The sequence below is a fragment of the Orbicella franksi genome, chromosome 10 (assembly GCF_964199315.1).
Source record: "Orbicella franksi chromosome 10, jaOrbFran1.1, whole genome shotgun sequence".
Classification (NCBI taxonomy): Eukaryota; Metazoa; Cnidaria; class Anthozoa; order Scleractinia; family Merulinidae; genus Orbicella; species Orbicella franksi.
The window spans coordinates 30,521,691-30,541,325 of record NC_138154.1 but is presented as its reverse complement, the minus strand read 5'-3'; the positions used below and the strand labels follow the sequence as shown (position 1 = coordinate 30,541,325).

Genomic DNA, 19,635 nt, shown 5'->3' with positions numbered 1-19,635 from the left:
TCGAACGATTGTAAAGCAAAAAGAAGTTGAAAACTGCCAAAAAATGTTATAGTTCTGGTTGATTTCTAAGCAACACTTCATAGGTCAGTTATTCCCTTTATTATTAGCATCCACAGTGTAAGGGGTCTTAGGCTCCATTTAAGCCAAAACTTTCAGGTCGCGGTGGAATTTTCTGCCACCTTTCACGGTTAAATTACAACTTACCTCACATTCCTTATTTAACCGCACTTCACACATGAATTATATTGCGTTCCATCAAAAGTAGATTTTTTTTTCCCACATGTCAGTGTGTGGTAAACAAATCTTTGTAGACACATCTCTTCTCCCATTAATATTGAAATATATTTTTCAGGACACAAAAAACAGACAAGAAAGTTAACTACTACAAGTATCTTGTGTCATGACAAGAAGTTGGTAAGCAATTCAAATCAGTCTCTTTATGGCGCCACTAGCGATAGGCTCACCTGGAAGTTCTTTGAGACACTAATACTAGCTGTTGCTTTCACCCATTTGTCTCCTTGGTCTCCTGTTTTAGTCCAAATCTTGTTCATTGATCCAGTGGTGCTTGTTCTGGTGTAGACATTCAATGTTCCAATATGGCGCCCATACATGTGGTAGAAGAATCGTACCTTGCACGTGCTTGTAGGTGTAAAGACAGCACTTCCAATCATAGCATTGTCGCCCTTTTTACGTGGAGATGAAGCTTCAATGTACATGTAATAGCCTGTCAAACCAAAGGACAAAACAAAGTAAGCACAGCATGTCAAGACCATAGTTACTGTATGCTCCCTTTCCTGATCAAACATTGTCCTCAGATATAAGACAAAATATACTGCTAAAATAATAACATTCAGATGATCTCTTACCATTGGAGGTCTGGGTGGTATGATCAAATGATGGTCCTGTTCCAAAGGATCCTGTTCTTCCCGTTTGTCGTTTCCAGTTGAACGTGTCATTTGCAAGTTGCATGTAGTCACAGAGGCCTGCCTCAAAGTTGCACCTATAAAAATAACAGATGGTAAGACAATGCTTAAGTTTGAGTTATACATCAGTCGAAAGTACGAGTAGATTCTGCATCTCCATGACTATCCTTCTATCTTGTTTAGTTCAATAAAACCCACAATGACATTGATTTTCCACTGGATGTTGTTATAGCCTTTATGACAGAAGCCACAACAATACCTGTTGTATTTAACACATGTAGAATTACTCTCCTCTGAGCCATCGCAGCAGTCTGGTTCAAAATCACATTTTGCCGACTGGTCAATGCAGTGTCCACTGGCACACTTGAATGAATTTCCACTGCAACTGCTGGGTGGCAAAGGCTGCATACAGTTGACAAAACTGACATCATCCACAGCTATATCACCAAGAGTTCCACTGGAATAATGTTTTGCCATGACGACAATCTGTAGAGAAAGCAATGCAGCTTTGTCAGATCTTTATTATTAATTATTGGTCAGATTATTATTGTTATTATTATCATTATCATTATCATTATCATTATCACTATCACTGTCACTGTCACTGTCACTATCACTATCATTATCATTATCACTATCATTATCCTTATCATTATCATTATCATTACTATTATTATTATTTGAAGTAAAAACTAACGGTAAAAGCGCGCGACGTTTCGACCAAACTTCAGTCATTATCAAGTTTCAAAGTGAAGATAAAAATTTTTGCATACGTATAAATATAAAACAAAGAAGTAAACGTACGTAAAGTATGAAAATGTAAAAAAGGGTGTTAAGAACAATAAAATGCATGCAAGAATAACATAATTAAAATAATTAAAAACTTTCGCGAGAGTTGAGTCTGACTGTACATTGTGACTTGGTCTCAGTTCATTAAGAGAAAACCATTTCATAATTGAGACAGTCAAACTTGTTCTTGCACTTTTTTAAGGTGGTAAAATTCTTGGTAAGATCCTTGGACACTGGATTTCATTGTTAACTGGCTGTTAACAATGAATTAGATGCTGTTCGCGTTGTTCTGCCATTTAAAGACCAGGCCTTTGTTTGTTAGTAACAACATCAAACAACATCTGAAACCGCGCGAAGTCAAGCCGTCTATTGTTGGTTACACGCGGCGGCATTTGCATCAACGCGTAGACGAGCACAAGAATGCGTCTTCCTCCATTGTAAAACATTTTCGTGTGAAACATTATTATGTGCCCAAGGATCTTACCAAGAATTTTACCACCTTTTACCATTTGTCGAAAGCCACTTACCTGGAAATCACTAGCACACTTAGGAATGTCCACCATTCCCTTGTTCCACTGGTTGCCCCGGTTGCCAAATATATTGAAGAGTCGTTTGTCACGTGAATTTCGGCGGTAATAGACTTGAAGATATCCAATATTTCGACCCCACATGTGGTACCAGAACTGGAATTTACATGTTTTACCGGCCTGCCGGAAGAATGGACTGACCAAGTGTGCATCAGCAAAGATGGCGGTACGATTGGTTACTTCAGTGTACACATAGTAACCTGAAACAAAGTCAGTTAACAAACTCTTAAGCATGTCACATCTCGAAAAGTACCAATTAGGAAGAAATTTATTGGCGAGAATCTAATTGTGCTTCCCACCCATAATGCATTACCCGCCTTGCTTTACCTGGCCTATAAAAAAAATGTTCAACACAATTTGCAAGTGCTGTGCATTCAATGTACATACTCTTAATTGGAAAAAAGAAACGGAACAACATCTGGAGTTGAAAATGGGTCAACATTGTAGGGGTGCACCTAAGCCAACAAAGCTCAGTATTGATGCTGAGCAAAAATGCTACGTTCTTGGGATTACCAAACTGCATGCAGTCACTAAAGAATCTTTGTTAACCCACAAGCCTTTGCTGGCTGAAGCTGGTATATTGAATTAGTAGCAGCAATCAGGTGAACTCATTCTACACATCATATTTTCACACCATGTTCTACACATCATATTTTCACATCATGTTCTACACATCATATTTTTGCCAGAAAAGCTGGGCTAAAATGCATGAAAACCCGCAAAAAGCTAGTAAGCCATGATTATCTGAGGATCTATTAATGAAACCCCTGTTAATGATGCATAAAAAATGTAAGAAATGACACAGACCTGCTGATGTGTTGTATGTATGATCAGTAGAAGGCCCAGTGAGTTTTGAAGGGGTTTTGCCCTTGTTACGAATCCAGTCATAGTGGTCTCCAACCTGAGGATTTGTCCATTTACAGTATCCCTTTTCAAAGTTACATGTTGTCGGGCAATTGGCCTCATCTGACTGATCTGAACAGTCAGTACGGAAATCACAGACTTTGTTGATGTCAATGCATTGTCCGTTACTGGTACACCTGGAGAAACATTTTTGGAGCATCAACAGTTTACCCTTTGTGATAATAACATTTATATTATCTCCTAAAATAAGGTGCTATGTGGAGTTCCTCCTGGTCCACATGAAATGTCATTTCATGGCATATGCAGGAGATGACAGAATAGAGAAGACATATGCAACAACTACAACATAAATGAACGAGAAACCAGTATTTATCAGCACTTGTGCTCATTGCAAGAGGGCTTCAACATACTTTCTACAAAAGGTCAAACAAAGAGTGAAAAACATTCCTTTAGGAAGCATATTACATATCTTACATTAAAGTGAGATCCGACAGCATAGATACCTGTATTGCCCTGAGTTACAGCCTGGAGGTGGTGTTCCACTTGGTGGAATAGGAGAAATGGTTGCACCTGTATCTGGTCGACAGTTTGGTGTAAATGAGATGTCATCCAAAGCGATGTCTCCCTGATATCCAGGACCGCTGAGGCCTTCAATTACTACTTGGTAGTTTACTGCGCTAACCAGAGGGATCTCCGCTCGTCTCCAGATGTCACCTTGTTCACCTGCATTAGACCAATCAAAGAGTACGTGATTATTTGGAAAATATTGTTGGTTACATCTTCCTTTCATATTGAGGTCACTCATTCATCATGATGTTTTAAGTATTCAATGAAAACGACAAAACTTTTAAGTTTGAAAGACATGTTTCGACAGAACCTGCTGTGATCTTCAGTTGATTGAGGTACAAAGCGTTGAAAGTTGAAGTTATAAAAGTAGAAAAATGCTAACTGCGATGAATAGTGACAACAAAATGAAGCAAGGTGTGAAAGTGTGAGAATTATAGGTGTAATTGTTGATTCAAATAGGGTTATTCTCTTTGAAGATGAATAGCGTCTTTTTTTTTTATTGTTTGAAAAAGCTATTGCCGTTTTACCTGTTCTGTTCCAAATGGTCCTCAATGGTCCTGTGACAGATGTCCTAAACCTGATGCTCAGTGTATCAACATCTTTACCAAACATGTGGTACCAGAAACGCATGTAGCAGCTGTCATTCTGCCCAGAGGGGCGGAAAACAACGCTGCTCAGGCGAGCAGTTTCATTTGCTTTCCTTGGGGATGAAGTCTCGATATACACATAGTAACCCTTAGTAGTTCCTGAAAATAAATAGTACGAAGACATTAGTATATGTTTTTCGCTTTAAGCAATCTTTTGGATTAGCTTTCGCCATATAATAATTATAATGTAACGCAGGCGCTAAGGGTTTCTATCATTAAAAGAATTTCATTTTTTTAGTATCTTCAAATCCAGTTTGGCAAGAAATATTCTTCAGAGTTTTTCTGCGAATCAAAGAATGGTGCAATTTTCCTTGGACATGTAACAATGATTTTTACCAGATTCTAGAACATTCCAGTCGTCCTGTCGGTTCTTTTATTCTCTTTGAGAGTCCCAAACAACATAACGCTGAATAATCATTGCGTGACAGAAATATATCAAGATAGACTATCAAGCACCTTTCACTTCCGGTTCAACATTTTAATTTACATTAAGTTGCACAATGCGTATGCATGCAACCTCGATAAATAAGGTACTGTTTTACTCTCAGAGTCTACATGGCTCCTGCATCTCACTCGTAAGGTGAACAGACCAGTTTTAGCTGATTTCAAGCAAACACTTGATGGAAGATTAGAAAAGGTACGTGTATAAGGTCTTCGTGTACCAATAAAATCTTGGAAATAAAAATAAACAAGGACAATTAAAGTTTTAAGATTGAGTCTGACCTGTGGTATGATCTCTTCCTGGTCCTGTCAGCCATGATGATGTGCCGCCGCTGTCTCTTGTCCAGTCAAAGATGTCATCAGTGTCTTGCGTCCAAGTACACAAATCTTTTTCAAAGTTGCATCTTTCTTTATACTTGGCACAAGTGGCAGGTAGTTCATCACTCTCGTCACCACAATCATCAGAGAAGTCACAAACCTTAGAAGTTAATTTCAGACTTAGTAAGGCTGTATTCAAGGTATGAGTATTTCTTCAATCTTAGCTTCATTCATAACATGCATGCTGTAATACGTGCAAAATTGTGTGGTGTATGTATTTCATCCTGGAATTAACAGTCAAATGCAACCATCATGAGGTAAACAGTAACTGATATTACTTATCAAGTGAACCATACGGCTAGATTGCCAAAACTGAGAATAACGGTGGCCAGATGGGGAAAATTTGGTCAAAAGGGATCTGAAAAGACACCTTTGACTGCGAGTAACTCATAAAAAAGCCTGGCAATTCATAAAATAAATAACAATTGTTCAACTGTAAGGTAACTAGAATCCCGGGGGGGGGGGGGGACTCCCATATGGAATGGACGGGGATGCTCGTCGTCTCGCTTAGGGGTGTAAATTTCGGATTTTGGTCTCGCTTAGGGTGTTCTGGGCAAAATGTCATTATTTTTAGCCGTCAAGGTCTCGTTAAGGGTTGCACACGAAGAAATAACAAAACAGAAAGAATTTTGATTCTTTATATTTACTCAATTCATATAAACAAATTCGCCATCATTAAATGTCACTGTACTTTTTATTTGTCTGTTTTATAAACTGGTCTCTTTTAGGGGTCTGCATAAGCTTCGGCCACGCCCAGATTGGTCTCTTTTAGGGGTTAAATTCAAAATTTCCGACGAGCATCCCCGTCGACTCCATATGGGAGTCCCCCCCCCCGGGACTAGAATTAACAATGCAACACCTGGTTTGGTTTGACACACGATCCTCTGGTACAGCGGTACTCCCCTGAGTTGCATGGTCTAATGGGTGCTAATGCACAGCCTGGGAATGTGATGTCATCAATAGCCATGTCTGCAGCTTGGAGGAATTTGGATGCAACAAATTGAAGACTAAAATCTAAAACAAATAAGTGGATAATGTTATTCTGTAACATGGCAACTTCACACCAGAATAAGTGAAAGGAAACAGTCAAGTAAGCATTTATCACTTTCAAACAGGAAAGAGTGCTTTAATTATACAACTTAACACAAGTATGATACAAATTACTTCCATTGTTGTTGCTAACATTTACAAAGTCAGACAAATAGGCATTTCCCGTTTCAGCCCTCGCTCGACTGTGGTTCTTTTCCATTAACACCATCTTCTCTTCATTGACCAAAACACTTAAATTGTTTATAACTGACAGCAAACCTGTGTAAACTCCCCACACTTTTAGAGACAAAATGCTCAAGAAGTGCACGATTATGTGCAAATTAACTTGCCTTTATCCAGATGACCCAATCCAACTTCTGCTTTGTTCCATTGGTTTCCTTTGTTGCCAGAGACTTCAAACAGGTTGGATGTTGATCCTTTGTATTTAAGTTTCAGGTAGAGTGTTCCCGTCCAGGCACTGCCGCTTGCAGTGTACATGTGATAGTAAAAGCTCACAATGCAACCTGCTCCTGTTCTGGTCATGTTAGGACTTTGTAAAGTTGCATCAGCAAAAAACGAACCAGCACCAGAGTGGACATATGCATAGTAACCTTCAATTTGAACACAGAGCGTTAATTAAAACCAAAAGCAAATTACTACTGGTACTTGTCGACCGTACGTGTAATTACAATTGACAGCAGTGAAACAATAATTAGGCACCTTTTGAATATCACAGTTTACCTAATTAATTCTTGAAAATCGTATTCAAAAGGCCTTGAACCCTTTAAGCTTATCACCTGAACGAATTTGACGGAGTAACATCAGATACACAAGGAGCATGATGTACAGACTCAAGAGTTGATTCAGTGGATTGAACAAGACAGAATCTATAAAAAAAGAAGTAATAATTTGATTGCTTACAAGAGGCATTGCCACATGTGTGGTCGACACTGGGTCCAGTCCCTGCGACAATGGTGGTACCCTTGTTTCTGTCCCACTTGTATGCACCTAAGCTGGTGTCTTTCCAACCACACAGACCAGGTTCAAATGAGCAGGCACCTTGAGAAAAGCAATTGAGCATTTCATTACAACTGACATTATAACTTAACCAAGTAAGAGCGCCTGTGACAAGTAGAGTCGGCCTACAGCGACGGTGCAAATTTGAAGGACTGATGTCAAAGCTACTCAATTCATTGCATCAGTAGTATGATTTGTGTAATGTGAAGAGCATTGATACACTTGTTTAACCACCAGGTTAAAAGCTTTTATGCGCCAAACAGGCAGAACAAGGATGCACGGGCAATGTCTGTTACATATGAAATCATTATAAGCCATAGTCACCACCTAAGCAGAATTAAAACGTGATGATATTCCATTTGCTACTATAATACATGTATATGGACTTTTAACTATAGCTTGCTTGTTGCATACCACAGTTGGTTTCATCAGAACCATCTCCACAATCATCTTTGTAGTTACAAACATTTCCCCGGTCAATACACCGGCCACTGGAGCACTTGAATCTAAATCCGGGACATGCTGGAGTAGTTGGACCCGGTGTAGTAGGAGGAGGAGCAGTCGGGATCGGTCCACTGTATGATCGACAGAACTGCGTCATGGATAAGTCATCGATGGAAATATCTCCTTGGTAGCTAGAACCGCGGACACTTTCAATAACAACCTGTAACATCAAAATAATTTACCAAACTTAGCTTGGTGTACTTGAATTTAGAAACACAAATTGCCGTGTGGGCGCCCAATCCAACATACGTTACTAATTACAGGGTAAGTACAGGGGAGGCAGCATGGCCGAGTGGTTAGGGCGCCGGACTTGAAATCCGGAGGTCGCGGGTCAAGTCCCGCTCTGACCGCTAAGCTGGAGTTGTTTCTCGGTAGACCCCAGTTCAACTCCTCGGTCATGCTTTAATAAGGCCGACTGGTCTGCCTCCCGCCATTTGGTTATTTTAGTTGATACATTTGTTTCATTCAGATCAAGTGGTACGCCTATGAACTAACTTGGTATAGCTAAGCGCTTTGACCACTATAAACAAAAACATTTCCACACTTTTTTTAAAAAAATTCTCCGCTTCGAGGATGTTCTTAGCTACTAATGATCTCGAGCATTTTCACACGTATTACTAGAACAGACAATGTTCATACCTGGAATGGCACGGTACTCTTAAGAATAACCTCAGCTCGATCCCAGAAGTTGCCCACGTTTCCTGATCTTGAGTACACAAGAGTCTCAGCACAACCATTACATGGCCGAGTGTAAACATTTAATGAGCCAATATCTGGTCCAAACATGTGGAAGTAGAACCGAAGCCTGCAGGAGGTGTCACCCTGAGGTAGACTGCTTATAAACCCACTGGCCAGTCGAGCCTTGTCACCTTTTTTACGCGGCCAAGAGGCTTCCGAGTACAAGTAATATCCTAGACAGCAAAGCAGAGAGTCAGAAGAGAACTTTCCTAGTGAACATATTGGAGCTGAAGAAAAGTGGATACAATTTTCGGGCCACTAATTTAAAATGACTTTAGTTAAAGGATAAAATGTTAATCTGGTTTTAACAACCAAGCTCACACAATTAATAGATTACCAGCTGAGCTGCCCAAGGTGTGGTCAAACATGGGTCCTGTCCCATATGAACCTGTTGATCCTCGGTTTCTAGTCCAGTCAAAATCATCATCAGGTAATTGATTCCATTGACATAACGATCGCTCAAAAGTACATCTGTACAGAAATAAAAGTAACAAAAACGTAAATCCAAAAAAGTAAAGACTAAATACTTAAACCATAAAGTATTACACCACATTTAGACACTACCTATAGTTGTAGCTGTAACAGTTCAGTTCGTCTGAATTATCTCCACAGTCATCAGTATAATCACAAAGGCGTGAAGGATCAATACACGAGCCTCTAGCGCAGCGATGCTGGCCTCTTTTACAGTTACCGACAACTGGTGGGAGGGTGCAGTTTACAAAGCTTATATCATCAATGGCAATGTCACCAAATACGTTATAACTCCTCTCTGCCTCGAAGATGACTTTAAAGGGTGTAGCATGACGACCCACATATAGTTTTCCTTGCAGCCACTTTTTGCCTGGGAAAATAACAGAACCTCAGTTAGCCTTCTCTTTGTTACATGACTACCTAAATTGGAACTGTTAAAATCTAACAATGGCATAGCAAAAAACATTGTGCCTTCTATCAACAAGAACTAAATAAATAATTAACACTTAATACCTGGCCCTGAGGAAAACAGTTCATCTTGATCTTACCCTAAGCGCAGCCAAGGGAAACATTGAAGTTTGAGGGAAACAAAATTAACCGGCTGCACAACGAAAACATTAAAAGAATTCATGTTCAACGGCAGTTGTCGGTCAGCATTCGTGAGCAACAGTGAGTAATGTACGTCAACTTTGCAATGTTGCCCGCTCAGAGAATGTTAGCGGGAAACAGTTTTATTTTTTAAATGCCAAGTGGCCTCAAAGTAAATAACGAAAGCGCGTGCTGTAAAGAAAAACTTTCAGCTATATAACAATCGTGAATGTGCATAACATTTTCACACCAAGCTCCTGGAAGCGTAAAGTGCATGATCCTGTACAGTACTGTGCAAAACAAATGCTAACGAATTTCGTCAAATCTCACTCTTCATTCTCCCACATTTTGTCAAAGTTTCACCAGCAGACAAAACAGAGACATCCGAATTTTATTTGCCTTACCTTTGTTACCATCTTCTTCAAACAATCTGCTGTAAATCTGCCCAACTTTGACGTAACCATACAGACTTCCAATTCCAGTACCATACATGTGGTACCAGAAGCTAACAACGCAGGTTGATGAAGACTGTTTCAACCAAGTACTCTCAAACGTGGCTAGATCCCATGAACTTCCTTGAGAGGCTTCTACATACACATAGTATCCAAGAGCAGTGCCTGAAAGCAATCACATTGCTTGTTATGTAAAATGAACAATTCAGCCAGGAAAAACATATATTAAAAATGATCAACTGTTAGTGGCATTTCAGAAACACGTGCTTGTACAGTTCTCTAGTTTCGAGTAATAGTAATGATTTCTTCATAGGCTGGCTTATGTAATTCTTGGTACTGGCGCGAACTGAGCATCTAACCCGCTAAACATTAGCATACATCGTATGCTGGCGATTTCGACACGTTAATTAAGTTCTTATCTTATCTTATCTTTTATCAGTTTCCCCATTTCACCTGTTATGTAAATCACAGAATACTATCGTTTAAGGCGGCAAAATGGTTGCACTTGGTTACCGTGCTCAAACACCGCTGTTGTTTTGTGCAGAATTATGTTATATCAGACGAAAACAGCTTGCAATATGGTTGACTTTGTAAATAGCTGATACCTGACAAAAAAATAATGTTGATTACCTAGTGTGTGATCCGCACTTGGCCCTGTGTTACTGGACGGCGTTCCTCCACGATCTCTATTCCAATCATATGCACCTTTGCTGGTGTCATTCCATCCACAGAGTCCTTGAAAGACCAAAACAAATAACATTTAGAACGCGTCATTTTACAGAGCATTCTTCGTGCAGTTAATGTCTCACGGATTCAGTCATACATATTTCCCAGCTTCCTGCAGCTTACCATAGACTTCTTAAGAAGAATGTGATGCAAACAGACAGACAAATACCTTGCTTTTCTACAGTGCATCAATATCACGTGTTTCTTAACACCGTCCATTGGTAAATAAGATAGAAATATTATTGTTTTAATTCAGAGGCTTCTCACCTTGTTCAAATGTACAGTCTCCACAGTTCTGTTCATCACTGTTGTCCCCTGACCCACAGTCATTGACGAAGTCACAGACCTTGGTTGAACTCACACATGTACCAGACTTGCATTTCAGAGCACATGGGTTGGGTGAAGGAGTGGGTGTAGGAGCTAAAAGCACAGAAGGGAAAAGCATTAACTACTTGAACTACACCTGTATTGCCCACATGACAGGCTGACTTAGTGGTACCTCAAGCTTCCACAGGACTGACTAAGTGAGTAAGAGTAAACTGTTCACTGGTGTTCAACAAGTGAACAAAAAGAAGAGGAGAGAAAAGGAGAGAACCGTAATTTAATAAAAACTGTTAGGTGTATCATGTGATACACGAGTCTCAAGTTGCAAAAATATATTGAAAGTTGTGAAAATAAGTTTGATTAAGTTGTGTAACGTTTTCCCTAGACAGGATGCCTAGCCATCACGAAAACCATCTCGGGCTAGACCCAAGCAAATGTGACAGGTTTCTGTTTCCATATCTGAAAGATCTGTGACAAAATGAAACTTTAATTGCACTTATTAATTAAAAAAATATAATAATAACAGCTTTATTGAAGTGCAAACGTATTTAGTATTAACTACTAATTGGGGAAATCTGTACCAAGCTTACCAAGCTATACCAAGACCCCAAAGGACTTTTTTTTCATTACACGCTAAAGGACACAACATGAGGTTTGGTGTTGGCTGCATGCAGCAAACGTCTGACTCGACCCACAGTAATGCCACTGTTACTTACTTGGACAAACTCCTGATGTCACAACAATATCGTCAATAGCTATATCACCATCGTATGATGCGCCCACTGTAGCTTCAAACACAATCTGCAATATACCAATATATTAATAGATTAGTCCAAAAGCTGAATCAAGTCCACAAAGGATTTTTTTTTAATTTCTAGCTACTTTGAAAGGGGGTAAAAGAGAAAAGGCAAGAGGTTCTCATTCCAGTTATACAGTAGCTAATGGCACGAACTAAGACAAGACTAATTTGAGTGAAGCAGCCAATTTAACTTGCGCTCTGGAAAGTGTTGCAGTGATTTTCTCGGGTAAATCCCTTGTGATATAATAAGTCTAATTGGTAAACTATTCCATATTTTTGTAGTCGTAACTCAATATGAACTATCATATTTTCTTTACCTACTGAATGTAGGACAAATAAACTCATATTTGAAAAATCTAGTGCCGTGTGTTTCGAGCTATTCAAACTACAACTTTCCATCATATAGTCAGGAACTGCAAGCCGTTTCTTATGAAGAATATAAAGCATTGGGCTACCCTAGTTTCAACAAAGAAGAGTGACAAGGGTAAACGATTAAACGGAGGCGAGGAAGGAGCCTTTAGCTCAGCATTTGGTATCACTCTAGTTTCCGTTTTCCGAAGTCCCAGAATCCTTAGCAAAGTCCTTAGAACAACGATTGCCAATCAACATGACTATTGCCCGTCACTGCATGTAACACAAAAATGTCAAAGAGGTACATGTAAACAGTAATAGACGTAAGAGAAACAGGGGGGGGGGGGCATTTCCTCGATGTCATCCCCTAACATACCTCAAAGTTGTCTGGACTGTTCATCTGCACGTACTCCATCAACCAAACATCTCCATGGTTTAGCTGTTGCGTCCACAAGGTTGTATAGTAAGGTTTACTGGGGTTGAATGGATAAACCTTGAGTTTAACTTTAAGCGAGCCAACACTGTTGCCATACATATGATACCAGAAGTTCAAGCACCAGTTATGGCCATTGGATACTTTAAATCGATCAGAAACAAGTCTGGCAGCATCTCCTTTTACTCGTGGTGAAGACGCTTCAATGTACATATAGTGACCTGCGGGTACACAAGTTGTAAATTCTCACTTTCCAAATCTTGATATTTAGACTTTAACTTTTAAAAACCATTTATTACGTGTTCCAAATGACATTTGAAGTAATGTATCACCCACGAAAGACCTTGTTTGACCACATTTCCAAACACCGAGAAGAGAGTTGAAAATACGACCCGTAGCGGAGTATTTTTGACGAGCTTCGAGGTGTTTGGAAATGTAGTCAAACACTGTCTCGAGTGTAAAAACTAAACTACACACTAAAAAGAAAACAAAGAAATACACTAAAAAGAAAACAAAGAAATAAAATCGTAAGAAATCTATGCCAAGATCACATATCCAAACACCGTCACGGTCAAGATTTCCTTTTGTTTCAACTTGATGAATTATTAATGATTTGAGAATACACGTTCCAGCCTTAAAGGTACGTGACCCATCAGAAGCAGAATGACATTCTTACCAACAGCAGAGCCAGTTGTGTGATCAGATGATGGCCCAGTTCCAACACTTCCAGTGCGACCAGTATTTCTCTCCCAGTCGAAATCGTCGTCAGCCAATTCATTCTGATAGGCGCATAATCCTTTCTCAAAATCGCAAGAACCAGGAGGTGGGCAAGGACCATTCTTGACAACTGTATCATCAATGGCTATGTCTCCACGATATCCACGCCCTCGAATACCCTCAAATACAGCCTGAATGGCCAGACAAAGACAAAACAATAGTTATTGACTGGAAAAATCCCTCCCGCTTTCCACAATTCCATTACACTTACAGCAAAATGAACTCCTTTTTCAACGCACATACCCTTGTTTAATCATATACAATATGTTGACATTACATTATATGGTTACCGTCTGCATCGTAGACTACCAATTTTTGCATTTTTTTTTTTTTTTTTTTTTTTTTACAATTCATGATGCCACAAAAGATGTTGCAGAATTAAGTATGAGCAAAATTAAATCAAAGCATGTGCCTTTATTTGTTTCAGTTGATTTATGTTCTTTACAATTTCACCTTTGAAATCTGACCTGGAACATAAAAATGTACAGAACTGTAAATTGGTTTCAAAAACCTCTGGAAATTTAGTGTCGCAAACTATCACCCTGCCAAAATCACTGAATGATGTCTCTGTAATAATACACGAGTTGTTAAGGTACACAGGTCTACTGCTGTAAGGTTTGTTAATAACTGTTCACCTTCCACTGCGTGTTAGGGCTCTGTACTGTTATCATTCCTCTCAACCATTTGTTTCCCTGGTTACCGGATTGGAACCAAACTTTATTTCCAAGCGTGTTGCCACGTTTGATGTACACATTCAATCTGCCAATACCGCTGCCATACATGTGGTACCAGAACTCCAGGCATTTTCCATTTCCATCAGTTGCGGGATATGCTGGAGACTCCAGACGAGCATAGTCACCTGGCTTACGAGGCGCGGATGTCTCAGTATACATGTAGTGTCCTGCAATGGGATAACGAAACTCAACACGCAGAAGGCAAAAATGTTATGCTGAAGGGGCACTATCACGTCAAAACAATGTTAACCTATAACAGATGAAGATCTTGCCGTTCAGCCGAGGAAAGGTGTAACTATGACGAACTAGCCCCAAAGTCATTCCCACTCGCCCCTAAAAAAAATTCTTACAAGCATAATCTCTTAAAAAACAACATCCCCTAGCCTGACAGCAAGATTTACACGCTCCACAATCCACAAAAAATGTTTGCCTTAAGAGCTCAAAGGATTCATCTAGAGCAGGGTTCGTACTCTCGTAATCTTTTCAAATTCCATGACTTTCCACGACCTTTTTCTTGACTTTTCTGAGTTTCCCATGACCAAAGTTAAGTAGCTATTCTCATAGTATTAAAACAATCACTTATTTAACGTATTTTCCAGCATTATAATGGATAAAATGCGTGCTCGTGTCTATTTGTACTGAAATCAAAGCCTGTTTCAAACTCATTTGTTATTTACTTCGATTTTTTGTCTTTTTGCCTTTTTATTCTCAGAAAGCATATTGCTTTTCCATGACTTTCCATGACCCGCACTTAAATTCCATCACTTTCCAGGTTTTCCATGACCTGAACGAACCATGCTAGAGGCTTACACCTACGTTATTTAACATATAAATCATACTAGGACAACACGAATACCACTAAAAGTAAATACGATAAAAAAAACAATCGGACTCTTTTATAAATTGTTGAACATGGAAGGACATTTTAATGTTTCCTTCATTTGATAAACGAGGAGCTGTACTGACTTACCAAAAGAAGTGCCGTAAGTGTGATCATAAGGCGGCCCTGTTTTAATTGAGGTGGTGTTACCACTTCCTTTAGTCCAGTCAAAGATGTCTCCCTGATCTTGAGTGAAGCCACAGATTTTGGGATCCTCAAAGTCACAGTAAGCTTTAACAAACAAAAAACAAAATTAATCTCAGCCAAAAAAAAAAAACAGCAACAACAAGAAAGAAACTCCAGCAAACTCTATGAAAATATGCAGATTTAAATGTCTTCAGTTTCAGCCGAAACAATACAAACAGCAATCTAATGACACTTTGATTACTTTATAAGTATTCTAAAATCAAAAGTGTATTATTGTTTGTCTCACAATGTAGTCACTTGAGATGTAGACCGCGATCTACATCTCAAGTGACTACATCGTGAGACAAACGATAATACACTTTATTATTGCATCTACCACGATGAATAACAACAACCTTTTCCTCGACTTTCTAAAATTGTTCTACATGCTTTTTCGCATTAACATCTGCCAAAAAACCTTACCTCTTTTTAGAGAGTGAGATTATTCCTTAACATAAATTATCTCTGAGAGGCAGGATCTTACAATAACTACCATAAGGATACTAAAGCACAAAACATTAAAGATTTTAGCTTACGCAATTGAGGGCAGGAACCATCTAACAGCCGGATATCATCTAGCGCAATGTCACCTTGGTAACTTACTCCTCGTGTACCTTGGAAGGCAAACTGCAGAAACAAAATGCGAGTCAGCCTTTATTGACAGAAATTAGTCCTGTACGATAGAGCTGTAAGTGCAAGCATCTCATACCTGTGTTTCTACAGTAATCATACATGTACGTTGACATTATGTGGATGAATGATAATAATCTTATTGAGGATGCCGACTTCACTATGAGCTAGTGATTTACAAAAGGGTCCTCTAAAACTAAGAATAAAACCATTGATGAAAATAATAATTTACATGATAAAAGTTTCAACAAATAAGAACAACAACAAAGAAAAAGTTAAAAATACACCTTGCTAAATTGTCTAAACACGCTTAAGGTTTTTAGGGTATTAGGGTTTTACTATATGCTAAAACTAACTTTTAACGAGGCAAGCAGCCATAAAAACTTTGGCGAGCGAGTGCACAAACCTTATATTCTTTGCAGAGACACTATCATAACCTTACTAGCACACCTGGAATGGAGTTGTACTTGTCACAGCAATCTGCCCAAGTCTCCACCTGTTACCCTGGGTTCCACTTTTAGTCCAGATTGGTGATGGAGGAAGTTGCTGCCCTCGTTTCATAAACAAATTCAACGTGTCTACATGCTGTCCATACATGTGATACCAGAACTGCAAACAAACCATGTTGTTGGGTTTTCCCGATGTTGTAGGAACTGCTGGACTATACAGGACAGCGGTGTCATTAGGAGACTGCCAAGAGGTCTCAATGTACACGTAAAAACCTGTACAAAACAAAATAGGTTTATGAAAAGGTTGGCACATCCGAGGAGACTTGTCCTTTAAAATACAATGCAATGCAATACTGAACATAACTTTATTTAACGTAGACAATACGCTTGGCTATATGGTTTTAACTACACCAGCTATGCCATGTCAAGTGCCCTTTCTTGCCAACAAATCTTGCAATGTGCATGGACATGTGAATTCTCTGTAAATTGCGGCACGAACAAGCCAATTTTGAAATATGCAAATTATAACATGTTTCAAGCAAGGGACTAAAGTAAAAGAAATCGTTCGTTTGTGCTTCAACCTCTTGACTTGCCCTCTACACACACAAGGTAACTTGTTGCACCAACTTGCTCCCTCGTTAAAACACTGCAGGGAAGAGACGAGTTAAAAGGACAAGTTGCTTTGTGCTGATCGTAGCGCTAGGTAAGGTCAATACCTTATGGGGAAAAAACCTTCTTAGAGGATTACTTTAGATAATCTGATTAATGTGTTGACCTTTTTGACTTCCAGTTGTGTGGTCAGATGATGGACCTGTCCCACTTGATGGTGAATTACCAGACTGCCTATTCCAATTAAAGTCATCTTCCTTGGAGTTGTTCCAGTTGCAAAAGTCTTGCTCAAATGTGCAGTCCCATTTGGTTGGAGGCAGTGTAGTTGGCGGAGCTGATGTGGTGGGGAAGGGTGTTGGCCTAGTAGGTCCATGGAAGCACCAAGGGACATTAGGAACAGAATTGTCCCAACAACATCCACGAGACTGGCACTGAACAGAAGTGATTCCGAGGAAGCCACAGTCTTGCCTGAAAGGTGAAGCCATGAAAAAAATGGGAATTAATACCAGATAGCAAAGTGAAAAAGAGTATTTCTATTAGGAAAGCGCTGGTCTAACGTTTCAACTTATCATAAGATTGTTCAATTTACATCGCTGGTATGTCACTCAGTTGACGTTCACAAAAGAAAGCATGTCTCTAAAGACTGTCAATTGAATATGCATGTCAACGTACATCTACTAATGCTTTTTAGCTCTTGCTGTTGCTGCATGGTCATTGGCCAATTTCACTTAAAAGGTTCCCTTATTCATGCAGGTTCATTATACTGGAATGATTGTAATAAACAAATTAAGGCTGTTTTCCCAAGCCGTACAGTAAGCTGCAAACTGTTTCTTGTCACCGCCCTATTTTAACTTCCCATACAAACTTCAAACTAAAAGGGAAAAACTTGATCCATACCACATATGTAACTAAAAGGTGTTAATATGCCACAAGAACAGTTCATACACACGACAACAACTTCCAATCGTCTGAAACCTAAATGAAACTAGCGTAGATTATACCTTTTGGCTGAATTGATGCTCTTGCATGCACTGGGATGATAAAAGCAGTATGGAACATTTGGAACAGAGTCATCCCAACAACATCTTCTCAGACCCACACATGTAGCCTTACTGATTCCCACATAGCCACAGTCAACTCGTTTGTATGCATTCACAGAGGAACACAGTCCTACACAGTAGCCATCAGAGAACAAAATATCATCTATTGCAATGTCGCTGCGGTAGTCTTTTCCAGTGACACCTTCAAAAATCATTTGATAGTTGGTTCTGCTGGTAATCGTTACTTCTGCTTTTTTCCAGACATTGCCCTGCAACAGAAAAATATGCGAGTTTTAGCAAATGTGATTTACTTATAACTGCTCTAATAGTATAACTAAGTAAACATTTTCCATCCTAAGAATACGTGGAAATCAAATACACCTGTGAGCCATTGAGGTTCCAAACCAAGGATTCTGGCTTGCCAACTTGCTTCATGTAGACGTTCAGGTTTGCAACAGTAGCACCATACATGTGGAACCACCATGACATGCATTTCCCAGTTGTGGAAGAAAATATTCGACTTCTCAGCCTAGCAACTTCACCGTTGTTCCGTGGACTTGATGTTTCAATAAATGCGTACGTTCCTTACAAGAATGGAGGACAAAAAATTCCACTGTAAGAATAAATTTTCAAATTAATTTACCACTGAACCTTAGATATGGCACCACATATGCTTAAATGTCACGAAAGGTGCTAATAATTAATTGAATGAGTTTTACTCATCATTGTCCTTTTTTTCACCACACAAGTAAATGACTACAACAACAAGCATCCACTTTGCATCCAATTTCACCAAAACTGAATCCGGTGGCAACATTGTTCAGCAGTTACTGCAAGAGAAATTACATTTTCACACTGCCAACATTAGTAGACGTTTTTTTCTAACTTACCCACAGCTGTTCCTGTAGTATGGTCACTTGATGGTCCCGTTCGAAAGCTTGGTGTTGACCCACTTCCCAGTGTCCAATCAAAATCATCCAGACCCACTGATCTGTTTCCGTTGGGTACATTGAGCCAGGTGCAGAAACTTTTTTGTTCGAAGTCGCAACTTCCTGTGTTTATAAAATAACGGTTAACGTTACAGTTATAAAATACGAACCTTAACAGTATTTTTAAAAAAAAAAAATCAGTTCAGAAACCGATAATGCAAAGTCAAGCGAAAAAAAAAAAGTGACCTTCTGGCGGACACGGGCTGTCATCAATCCTCAAGTCGTCAATGGCAATGTCACCTTTGTAGCTCTGTCCTCTGATTCCTTCAATTACAATCTTTAGGAAAAAGAAGATATGTTGAAAACCAGTAACACATGGCACATGAGCATACTGAATAACACAAAAAGGAAACAACAGCATGAATCACAAACCGTACCCGGAATTTATTATTTATTTTGATGGGGGCTCTGGCATGCAGCCAGAAATTGCCTTGATCGCCAGTCTCATTCCACACCTTGGTACCGATGGTTAAACCATCTTTGATATAAACATTCATTGTACCAATGTGGCTGCCGGACATGTGATACCAGAAGTTTAAGCATTTGCCATTTGGAGCTGCAGGATATTGAGGACTAAGGAACCATGCTTTGTCATTTAGTTTGCGTGGTAAAGATGTCTCAATGTACATGTAGTAACCTGTGAAGGAATATAGAGCAGAAAAATTGACCAACCTAGTACGCCTCGGAATAGCAGCAGGAATCTATGATTTTCA

The 19,635-nt window shown here is 39.3% G+C and overlaps 1 protein-coding gene across 1 annotated transcript in view; it reads right to left on the bottom strand.

Annotated features, from left to right (window-relative positions):
• The window catches only part of LOC145500673 (MAM and LDL-receptor class A domain-containing protein 2-like), a 107,482-nt gene that overhangs the window by 34,936 nt on the left and 52,911 nt on the right, over positions 1–19,635 (bottom strand). The window contains exons 57-87 of the mRNA XM_081480198.1: positions 19,300–19,559; positions 19,109–19,199; positions 18,824–18,985; positions 18,315–18,517; positions 17,895–18,202; positions 17,060–17,361; positions 16,286–16,557; positions 15,742–15,832; positions 15,110–15,250; positions 14,041–14,306; positions 13,305–13,536; positions 12,572–12,849; positions 11,762–11,846; positions 10,989–11,141; positions 10,626–10,730; positions 9,948–10,160; positions 9,049–9,325; positions 8,822–8,955; positions 8,386–8,657; positions 7,657–7,906; positions 7,147–7,284; positions 6,576–6,836; positions 6,056–6,210; positions 5,101–5,296; positions 4,258–4,476; positions 3,667–3,886; positions 3,107–3,339; positions 2,240–2,499; positions 1,183–1,409; positions 867–1,000; positions 465–724 (exon numbers count right to left, since the gene is read on the bottom strand). Coding sequence (XP_081336324.1) covers positions 465–724; positions 867–1,000; positions 1,183–1,409; positions 2,240–2,499; positions 3,107–3,339; positions 3,667–3,886; positions 4,258–4,476; positions 5,101–5,296; positions 6,056–6,210; positions 6,576–6,836; positions 7,147–7,284; positions 7,657–7,906; positions 8,386–8,657; positions 8,822–8,955; positions 9,049–9,325; positions 9,948–10,160; positions 10,626–10,730; positions 10,989–11,141; positions 11,762–11,846; positions 12,572–12,849; positions 13,305–13,536; positions 14,041–14,306; positions 15,110–15,250; positions 15,742–15,832; positions 16,286–16,557; positions 17,060–17,361; positions 17,895–18,202; positions 18,315–18,517; positions 18,824–18,985; positions 19,109–19,199; positions 19,300–19,559 — 6,398 coding nt within the window. The remainder of the gene's footprint in view (positions 1–464; positions 725–866; positions 1,001–1,182; positions 1,410–2,239; positions 2,500–3,106; positions 3,340–3,666; positions 3,887–4,257; positions 4,477–5,100; positions 5,297–6,055; positions 6,211–6,575; positions 6,837–7,146; positions 7,285–7,656; positions 7,907–8,385; positions 8,658–8,821; positions 8,956–9,048; positions 9,326–9,947; positions 10,161–10,625; positions 10,731–10,988; positions 11,142–11,761; positions 11,847–12,571; positions 12,850–13,304; positions 13,537–14,040; positions 14,307–15,109; positions 15,251–15,741; positions 15,833–16,285; positions 16,558–17,059; positions 17,362–17,894; positions 18,203–18,314; positions 18,518–18,823; positions 18,986–19,108; positions 19,200–19,299; positions 19,560–19,635) is intronic.